The 10,475-nt window shown below is 42.1% G+C and overlaps 1 protein-coding gene across 1 annotated transcript in view; it reads left to right on the forward strand.

Moving 5' to 3' along the window:
* Window positions 1-8,866, forward strand: part of lamb4 (laminin, beta 4) — a 48,124-nt gene extending 39,258 nt beyond the window's left edge. Inside the window, exons 28-36 of the mRNA XM_072435595.1 lie at window positions 856-1,010; window positions 2,216-2,415; window positions 3,152-3,346; window positions 4,263-4,398; window positions 4,809-5,016; window positions 5,221-5,356; window positions 5,953-6,123; window positions 6,629-6,782; window positions 7,653-8,866. Coding sequence (XP_072291696.1) covers window positions 856-1,010; window positions 2,216-2,415; window positions 3,152-3,346; window positions 4,263-4,398; window positions 4,809-5,016; window positions 5,221-5,356; window positions 5,953-6,123; window positions 6,629-6,782; window positions 7,653-7,789 — 1,492 coding nt within the window. The 3' untranslated portion in view covers window positions 7,790-8,866. The remainder of the gene's footprint in view (window positions 1-855; window positions 1,011-2,215; window positions 2,416-3,151; window positions 3,347-4,262; window positions 4,399-4,808; window positions 5,017-5,220; window positions 5,357-5,952; window positions 6,124-6,628; window positions 6,783-7,652) is intronic.
* The last annotated feature ends 1,609 nt before the right edge of the window (window positions 8,867-10,475 follow it).

The raw sequence follows: 10,475 nt of genomic DNA on the forward strand, positions 1-10,475 counted from the left end.
TACGTCATGTAGCTGAAGGTGTTAGCGTTAGCATACGTCATGTAGCTGAAGGTGTTAGCGTTAGCATACGTCATGTAGCTGAAGGTGTTAGCGTTAGCATACGTCATGTAGCTGAAGGTGTTAGCGTTAGCATACGTCATGTAGCTGAAGGTGTTAGCGTTAGCATACGTCATGTAGATGAAGGTGTTAGCGTTAGCATACGTCATGTAGCTGAAGGTGTTAGCGTTAGCATACGTCATGTAGCTGAAGGTGTTAGCGTTAGCATACGTCATGTAGCTGAAGGTGTTAGCGTTAGCATACGTCATGTAGCTGAAGGTGTTAGCGTTAGCATACGTCATGTAGCTGAAGGTGTTAGCGTTAGCATACGTCATGTAGATGAAGGTGTTAGCGTTAGCATACGTCATGTAGCTGAAGGTGTTAGCGTTAGCATACGTCATGTAGCTGAAGGTGTTAGCGTTAGCATACGTCATGTAGCTGAAGGTGTTAGCGTTAGCATACGTCATGTAGCTGAAGGTGTTAGCGTTAGCATACGTACACCTATTCACCAAGTTCTATCATCTGTTATTATTTTAAACTGCATTTCAAGATGAAATGTCTGTTCTTTGTCTTGGATTTGATCAAATACATTCCCCCAAAAATGCGACTTATATATGTTTTTTTTCTTCTCTATTATGCATTTTTGGCTGGTGCAACTTATACTCCGGAAAACACCATATTAATAATTATTCAATTGGAGGCCTGGAGCAAGAGCAAAGAGATTTATGGATGTAAATATGTAATACTAACCAAATCAAGCTTTTAGGTGCAGCAAATACAAACCGACGCTGACCATATCGAGCACGTTTCTCTTTTCAGGAAGCTGAAAAACAGCATCGACCCGCACTGCATCCTGCTCGACCCGACGCCGCTTCTGAACACCGAGATCGACAACATCGACTTCCAGTTCAAGAACCTGCTGTCCCGCCTCCGGAACAAAGTGGAAAACGACGAGGACGAGGAGGACGCAGAAGGTGAACGCAGACGCCCACGAGCCACTGTGACCGCTGTGAGCCGTTTTACCCAGCAGAGGGCGCTTTTGTCTCGCGCTTTAAGGGGAACGGCCGAAACTAGAGCGGTCAAGTCAGGGGCAGTTTATTGGGAAATTCAAATTAGTCAAAGGTCTCAGTGCTCTACAGGTGGATTGGTCAGGTGGGTCGTAATAAAGGGGTCATTTTGGGATTTATTTCACGTAATTTTTATATTTTTTTATTTTCAAAGGTCAGACATCATGCATCAAACGGACACAGACCACGACCACAGAGCAACATTTTGTCCAGACTGAAAAAAAATCATGGCACAATCAAATCAAAATCCTGTTTAGTCCAAAGTCGGTCAAATTTGTCCATTTTCCAATTAATTAATTCATATTTTTTTGACATTAAACCATTGTGAGAATATTATGATACTTTAAACGTGATCACAATTTCCTGCTTATTTTGTGTCATGTAATTCTGGGATTGTTTCATGTTAAAAGTGATTTAGAAAAACAGAAATGTGTTAAAACATGCCCTTTACATGTGTTTAATTAATGGGAAATGTCTTTAAAATCCATCATTAAAGCGCAATAATATCACCTTATAGTCTTATTTGAAAGTTTAATAAGGCTTTTTTTATTTTTTTTATTTGTTTATTATTTATTTACAGGGATAGGCTCCAGTCACCCGTGACCCCGAAAGGGAACAAGCGGTAGAAAATGGATGTATATATATATATATATATATATATATATATATATATATATATATATATATATATATAAATAAATAAATAAATGGGAGTGTCTACAGAGCCGCGGCACGGGGCCGAAACTGCCATGTTATTTTGTGCCGCGGCTCCTGAAACTGCTGCGCTATTTGCCCGCGCCGTTTTAGAACGCGCCGGGTTAAGGTTAGGGTTAGGGTTAGGGTTACCTCGCTGCGGCTCTGCAGCCACGGCATTATATATATATATATATATATATATATATATATATTATTTTTATTTATTTTTTTCTTATTTAAAAAAGAAAAAATGCATTTAGTTAATTTTATTGTATTTCTGTTTCTGTCATTTCTGTGTGATATTAATGCATTTTTCCTGTCGTGTGAAGCACTTTGAATTGCCTTGTGTATGAAATGTGTTCTACAAATAAACTTGCCTTGCCTTATACATGTTGTTTTCCCCTGTTCCACTGTAGATCTATTGGAGAACATAAAGAAGAGCTTCAAGTCGTTCCAGGCCGCGGATTCACGAGTGAAAAACGCCTCCGACGCGGCGGAGGACTCGGCGGACACGCGACGCAAGGCCAAGCGCAAACTGGACACGTGCGGCGGGCAAGCAGTGGGGCCCCTGGAGGACAAGGTCAAAGCCCTGAACGTCGTCGACCTCAACAAGCAGGTGAGGCCCGACGGGGGGTTTGAGGTCACGAGCTGGCGTTTTCAGGTCACGAGCTGGCGTTTTCAGGTCACGAGCTGGCGTTTTGAGGTCACGAGCTGGCGTTTTGAGGTCACGAGCTGGCGTTTTGAGGTCACGAGCTGGCGTTTTCAGGTCACGAGCTGGCGTTTTCAGGTCACGAGCTGGCGTTTTGAGGTCACGAGCTGGCGTTTTGAGGTCACGAGCTGGCGTTTTCAGGTCACGAGCTGGCATTTTGAGGTCACGAGCTGGCGTTTTGAGGTCACGAGCTGGCGTTTTCAGGTCACGAGCTGGCGTTTTCAGGTCACGAGCTGGCGTTTTGAGGTCACGAGCTGGCGTTTTGAGGTCACGAGCTGGCGTTTTCAGGTCACGAGCTGGCGTTTTGAGGTCACGAGCTGGCGTTTTGAGGTCACGAGCTGGCGTTTTTAGGTCACGAGCTGGCGTTTTCAGGTCACGAGCTGGCGTTTTGAGGTCACGAGCTGGCGTTTTTAGGTCACGAGCTGGCGTTTTCAGGTCACGAGCTGGCGTTTTCAGGTCACGAGCTGGCATTTTGAGGTCACGAGCTGGCGTTTTCAGGTCACGAGCTGGCATTTTGAGGTCACGAGCTGGCGTTTTCAGGTCACGAGCTGGCGTTTTCAGGTCACGAGCTGGCGTTTTCAGGTCACGAGCTGGCGTTTCGTCCCGACTCACGTCCCGGTTTTGGCGTCTCTCTCTGCGGCAGGTCTGCGGCGGCTCGGGTCGGGACTGCTCGGGCTGCGGGGGGGCGCTGTGTCAGACCTGGCTGTTCGGCCGAAAGTGCGGGGGTCCGGACTGTGACGGCATCGTTTCCCTGAGCCAAAAAGCCTTGGAGACGGCCCAAAGCACGCGGGACGCCATCAACGCGCTGCCGCTGAAGATACAGCAGGCCAAGGACGAGGTCGGTTTACGTTATTATTTACTTTTTATTCTATTTTATTTTTTAATTCAGGTTGTTATGGTGCTGCACATCACTTCCTGTTAAGACACAACCTTCAGGACTGTTAATTCCCTTTTCATTCTAATTTATTCTTGTTAAATCTCAAAAAATCCCCATACCCATTAAAACAGGGCTATTCAACATAAGGCCCTGGGGCCAAATCAGGCCCTCCAAGTGATTTAATCCGGCCCCCAACCCATCTTTTAAATGTTGAAAAATCTTGTATACTGGTTTATTCTGGTTTAGCACTAGTTTATACCTGGTTTGGTCTTGTTTAATCCTTGTTTAAATCTGCTTTAGACCAGTTCTGATTCTGGGTTTGTCCTGGCTTACACCTGATTGGCTCAAATCTAGTCCTAGTTTAATTTGTGTGCAGTCCTTTTCAGACATTTTCCACCTTTGAAAATTTCCAACATTTTGCAACCCTGATTGATGCTGAAAAAAGAAATCACATTCATAGGGCAAATTATACATTATTGCTTGTTGGTTTTTTTTGGTGATAAATTCAGGTTGTTATGATTCTGTACATCACACCGTGTTAAGAGACAACCTTCAGCATTCCCTTTTTATTCTCATTTATACTCGTTAACTCCCATAAATGACACATACCCATTAGAAACTCGGACTCATTACAAAACTTAAAATTCACCTGTTCAAACTAGCCTTTCTTTAATTTGGCTGTTTAATGTTGCTGTGTCCGTCTCTTTTTTTTGCATGTAAAGCGTCTTTTGAGTGTTGTATAAAACTGATTTATTAATATTATTAAAGATTCCTGATGGCATCTTCCCAACTTTGAAAACTCCCAACATTTTGCGACCCTGATAATCAAATTCCACATTCACGGGACAAAGTTGAAAATATTGTGGTGTTTTTTCAGATGGAGAGAGTGAATCAGACGACTAAGGTCCAGTCCAAAGACCGCCAGGACCGGATCATTTCCATGAAAGACTCCTTTGAGAAGGACAAGGACCAAGTCAAAGAACTCATCAAGAAAGTCAAGGATTATCTGCTCGGTGAGGATTCTTTTTTCTTTTTTACTTAACGCAGAGCTGGAGTGAAAGGAATCACCTCAATCTCACTTTTTTTTGTTTTTTGTTTTTTTTAATTAAAGGAAAGAAAAAAAATACATACACACACACAGACACACACACACACACAAAGATTAAAAAACAATTCAAAAAACAATTCAAACAAAAACTTCATGCAGCTAGACATCAAGTTCAAGTATTATTTTATTTATTTATTTCATCTAATTTTATTTTTATTTATTTGTATTTATTTGTATTTATTTGTATTTATTTTTTTATTTATTTTTATTTATTTTTTAATTATTATTTTATTATTATTACAGTGTATTTATATAGCGTAACAAAATGAGATCAAATTAGAGTTACAGTTGTGGACCGTTCCCTCTTCTCCGTAGACAATCTGCTTCCCGCGGAGGACATCGAGAAAATGGCTCGAGCCGTCCTGAACATAAACCTGCCTCGGACCCCGGACCAGATCCGAGCCATGATCCAGGAGCTCGCGGAACTCATGAACAACGCCCAGAACTCGGGCAAGGACCTGAAGAAGCTGCAGGATCAGGCCAGAGCCGCAGAGGAGCTGAAGGAACGGGCTCTGGAGCTCAAGTCAGTGAAAAATGTCTTTTCAAAATTCTCAATCGCATAAATAATTGTCTAAATTGTCAACCAGGGCTGCAACTAATCCTTATTTCAGTCGAATGCCCTACAGTCGACTGCTAGAATCGGTCAACATCTCGTCTTCTTCACGCTGTCGGTTTGGTGTTTGTAGAGATAGATTCATCCGCGGTGGTTTTACTTGACGTTTCTCAGAGCTCGGACCAAAGGCATAGACGTGTCGGACATCCAGAAGGACATTTACGCCGCGGAAAAGGCCCAGGACAAGGCCAACGACGATTTGGACGCCGCCAGCCTAGACCGGGACACGATCCGGGACCAGCTGCAAGAGGTACGCTCAGGAAACCATGGCAACGCATGAAGTAGTCCAGACAAATGGTGTTTTTTTGTTTTCGTCGCGGCCTCAGTGTTGATCCAGAACGTTGCTCAAAGGCGCGTATGACAGGGTTTTACGATGTTCTAATTTTGACTTTATTTAGTGTGTTTATACTTGTTGTACATATAAATGATAGTTTTACACCAATTGAGCAGGTATTTGTGGAGAAAACGTTGAAAAATCTGTAGTAAAATGACAGGAAGTGACATCACACCAGGAACACTCATTCCAGTCAAAGTTTATGTAAAATTTATTTTGACGCTTTTTTATTAATTCAACAAAATAAAGTTGCTCTCATACATTTTTATTTGGCAAATTTAAAAAAATTGTGACATTAGATGAGTTTTTGCCCATTGTCATTTCCTATTGTGATGTCATCAACTACAAACAGGAAGTGACGAGATAAACCTAAAAAAAAAATGCTATTCTGGGATAACATTTTCATAATTTTCAATTCAAAATACATTTATTCTAACTGCATTTTATTTCAACGAGTCGTCCGTCCTGTAGGGGGCGCTTTAACCGAACTCCATCTGCCGCGTTCATTGCAGATGAACGATAAATTGGACGAGGTGGAGGCGAAGGCGACGGAGCGGCGACTCGGCGATTTGAAAGACGAGATCGAAGCCGTGAAAAACAAAACGGAGCAAAACAGAGAGCTGGCCGAGGAGGCGACGGAGGAGGCGGAGTCTGCTCTCGGCGACGCCCTCGACGCTCTGCCGGTAAAACAAACAAACAAAACGAAACTTGGATGCAATCCCTCATTCGTCCAGTAGTGGGTTTTGGTAGAGAAAGTTAGAAAAGTTTGTTGGGGAGAAAAAATGGGGACAAAACCTTGAAAATGACCGTATTTTCCGGACTATAAGTCGCACCAGAAAAAAAAAAAAAAAAGTTGTATAAGTTATAAGTTGCATTTTTGGGGAAATTTATTCAGATAACTATAGCATAAAGAACATGCTAACAAGTTTACCAAAGCATCAGTTTTACCCCAAATCACTAAATCCATTGAATTCTTCTTCCTCTGTGTCACTTCTAAACAACTCCACAAACTCCAGAGGAAGAAGAAGTGCTGATTCTTCTTCTGCGTCGCTTAGAGCCTAGAGCGCCCTCTTGTGGTTGTCAGTGTGAAAATAACGAATAATATATAAGTCACTCTGGAGTATAAGTCGCCAAAACTAAGAAAAAAAACTAAAACTACTCTCTACTCATTTTGTAATTATATTTTAGGATCTGAAGGACGTCGTGGATAAGTTTGACCTCCTGAAAGATAAAAAGTTGAACCAAACGCAGGACGGTGAAGCGGCCGAGCGGCTGGTGGAGATGAAGAAGGAGGCGGAGGTGCTGAAGAAGGAGGTGGAGGACAAACTGCTGCAGATAGAAGGTAAAGTTAGGCCTGATTTAAGTCTGGGATTCTTATGTTTAATGCCCCGGAGATAAAGTGATGAGATGCTTTCTGTATTCTAGATGCATTATTTAAAGGTCCCATAACATGCAAAATCGACTTTTCAGAGCTTTTAACCTTCTTACATTGCTATTTGTGCTTCATATATGTCCAGAGTGTTTGTTTGATTGATTCCCGCAGTGTTTAGCGATATTACAAACTATCTCCTTTCCTCCAATCTCCAAACTGACGGGCGGTGTTCACAGGACCGCGTCATAACCACAGGCACACGTCACCATCCCCCCTCACCTTTCTCATTTTGACTTTATTTTGTGCATTTATATTTGTTGTACGTATAAATTATAGTTTTACATCAATCGAGTAGGTATTTGTGGAGACATTTTTTAAAATCTGTCGAAAATTACAGGAAGTGACATCACACTAGGGCTACTCATAGTTTATGTAGATTTTGGACCGACGTGACCCGGCTCTTGTTCTAAAGTGAAACCTTCACCCGGGTGCTGCGGGTGCTGTTTGTTCTAAAGTGAAGCCTTCACCCGGGTGCTGCGGGTGCTGTTTGTTCTAAAGTGAAGCCTTCACCCGGGTGCTGCGGGTGCTGTTTGTTCTAAAGTGAAACCTTCACTCGGGTGCTGCGGGTGCTGTTTGTTCTAAAGTGAAGCCTTCACCCGGGTGCTGCGGGTGCTGTTTGTTCTAAAGTGAAACCTTCACTCGGGTGCTGCGGGTGCTGTTTGTTCTAAAGTGAAGCCTTCACCCGGGTGCTGCGGGTGCTGTTTGTTCTAAAGTGAAACCTTCACTCGGGTGCTGCGGGTGCTGTTTGTTCTAAAGTGGTGCTGTTTTGGGGTGTTTCAGATCTGGAGCGGTGGATCCGGGCGCTGGATCAACGCGGGCAGGACAGAGTCGCGGAAGTGGACGAGCTCCTGAAACGGGCAGAGTCGCTCCGAGACGTCATCAGCCGCCGCGCCGAGGAGTACGTCAAGTGCCCGTGAAGCTCCGGCCCGCGACGCCACGGACTTAAGTTACTGCAGTAAACGTACAAGTACTTCTGAATATACGTGCGAGGCCGTTTTCAATAGGGACAAATCTCAACAGGAACAAATATGCACGAAAAAGAACGGTGGAGATTTTGACCAAGGAAAGAAAAAAGAACAGAAAAAAGTATCGTATTTTCCTGAGTATAAGTCGCACCAGCCAAAACATGCATATTAGAGAAGAAAAAAACATACATAAGTCGCACTGGAGTATAAGTATATAATATAAGTATAAATATATGTATAAGTTGCACCCAAGCCAAAACTATGAAAAAAGGTGCAACTTATAGTCCGGAAAATACGGTAAACGAATGCAGTAAAAGCAAAAATGAAAAGTTAAAGATTTAAATTGTTATTTTAAAATTCTTTGTAATTGTCTTCCTGTTCTAAAAATCCACTAATTAACAAACACACGTCATCAGTTATTGCTATTATTTCTCAGATGCTATTATTGTTTTCTCTGATGTTACACAACCAAAACCTCAAAACGTCTTACTTTGACGCAAAAGTGGAAACCAATATCCATTTGATCTCGAGTAATGTTAGTTTGTCGGACATATTTTTACGTGTATTAAGATTTGTTTTTAAGTTTTTGTCTCATTCTACACCGTCTGACCGAAACAAAAGAGTCGAAACAGAAAAAAAAACACATGCTCTGATATTTCGTGGTAAAATAAACACGCTGATATCTCATCCATGACCACGACCACGGGATTCGTCTTTCCACGAGGTCGTTTCAGAAATGTGTCGGCTTTAAATACCGTGTTGCAGCTGAAAGACAATTATCACATAGTTGAATTTAAGTGGGGTCTTTTCTTTTTGGTCAGGCGGTGTATCAGTTTCTGCCATGTTTATAAGTGTAAAGTGTTTATTTCTGTTTGTTTTGTTTTTTTACTTTGGCGACTATGCTCTGACGCTAAACGAGTTACAATCATAAGCTACGTAACCCTGGTGCTAACGTGACTCTCACTCTCAGCTGCTGTCGCTTAAATGTTTAAACTGTTTGTCTCTTGTCATTGTTTGTGGTCGATAAAGTTTTCCTCGTTTCTTTCATTCTTCAGCCGAGTGCATCTGTGGTTCTTCTGTTGATTTGTCCTCCACGAGCTTCGATTAGAGATGTCAAGATTATTAGGTTAATCTATCACTTGTTCCCGTTCGGGAGCCTATCCCAGTGACTTTGGGCCTTAGGTGGGGCACACCCTGGACAGGGGCCAGCTCTTCACGTTTGTTTTGATGGCCTGATCCGAGGGGACTTATTCAAATTGTATCCAGGGCCTGGAAAAACGTAAAAATCGAGTAGTAAAGACAGACGAATATGCCCGTGAGTGATCTCGAAAATTGGAACTCAGTGTGCTCTAATTTTGAGTGACGACCCTGTGAAAAAGACTGAACGACGGCTCAGTAGCGCCACCTCAAAAATGGATCATTCCATCACACAGGAAGTCGGCCATCACTGCGCTGACAAAAGTGCACCTCGCCGTACTTTTGGCATCTTCTCCAACAGTTTTCACTGAAAACACTTCAAATTTGCCCAAAAGACGTAAAACCCATGAGCAATGAAATGTTATCAGTTTGAAGCTGATATGCCTTCGGGTCAAAGAGAATTTTAGATTAAACTGCTATTTTTTGTAAAATAAAATATCCACATTTCTAAAAAATAATATTTGGGACAATTTTACTGGTGCATTTGTGAAAATTTCCAAGCTGAACGCAACGATATGTAAATGTAGTGGCTAGCTAATAAAATGGCTCTCGAAAAATGTCCTAAAAGACTATATGTATTTCTCGTACACAACTGAAAAAATGACAAATGGTTCATTTGCATTGGGCACAATGTGACAAAGTCACGTGACTCTGGCTTGAGTCCAAATAGAAACAAAATAATGGCTGAACAAACAGTTGCCGTTATTTGTATTTTTCTCCCACAAATTTCCCAATTTTGTCTCCCTGAACGTTAACAAAAACGTGATATTTTTGGACCCAAAATTCATAAAATGGCTCAATTGCGCCCCCGCAAAGTCCAATACAACTTTATGGGTGAAAACTTTTGAATTTTGGTACACACATTCTCCTTAATGTACTGATTAAAAGAGACAATGAGACCATCTTTTTCATACAGTGTTACCATGGCAACAGTAAAAATTGGCCATAGAAATGCATGGAAATTTGGAAACTGATTTTTGCCAACAAAATACATGAGTTAACGTGATTTTTGTATAACCTGCATTCAAGATCTGTGAAAAATGTTTTTTTGGTGTAAAAAAAATGAAATTATGTGGCAAAATTACTCACCAGCACCACCTCAAATTTCAAAATACATTACAGCAATGACAGGCCTTTTTAATCGCAGACTTATGAAACTTGGTACAAACATACCTCATGTCAATGTCAGGACAAGTAAAAAATCCTGTTACAACACCGCCCCACGACCCCGCCCTAAACCCCACACGGAGTCACCCCTCCCTCCCTTTTGAATAATAACTCCTCCTGCGGGGCAGGGCAGGAGTTACAAGCAGGACAGACATGAAGTGACGAACAGACCCAGAACAAAAGGGGAGACAGAAGTTAAATACACACAGAGAAGCAGGTGATTGGTGGAAACAAACAAGTGGCAGGAGAAACTAATTAAGGTAACGAGAAGACT

Source organism: Eucyclogobius newberryi, unplaced genomic scaffold (genome assembly GCF_026437365.1).
Source record: "Eucyclogobius newberryi isolate DKJ021-1_F unplaced genomic scaffold, fEucNew1.0.hap1 SCAF_7, whole genome shotgun sequence".
Taxonomy (NCBI): domain Eukaryota; kingdom Metazoa; phylum Chordata; class Actinopteri; order Gobiiformes; family Gobiidae; genus Eucyclogobius; species Eucyclogobius newberryi.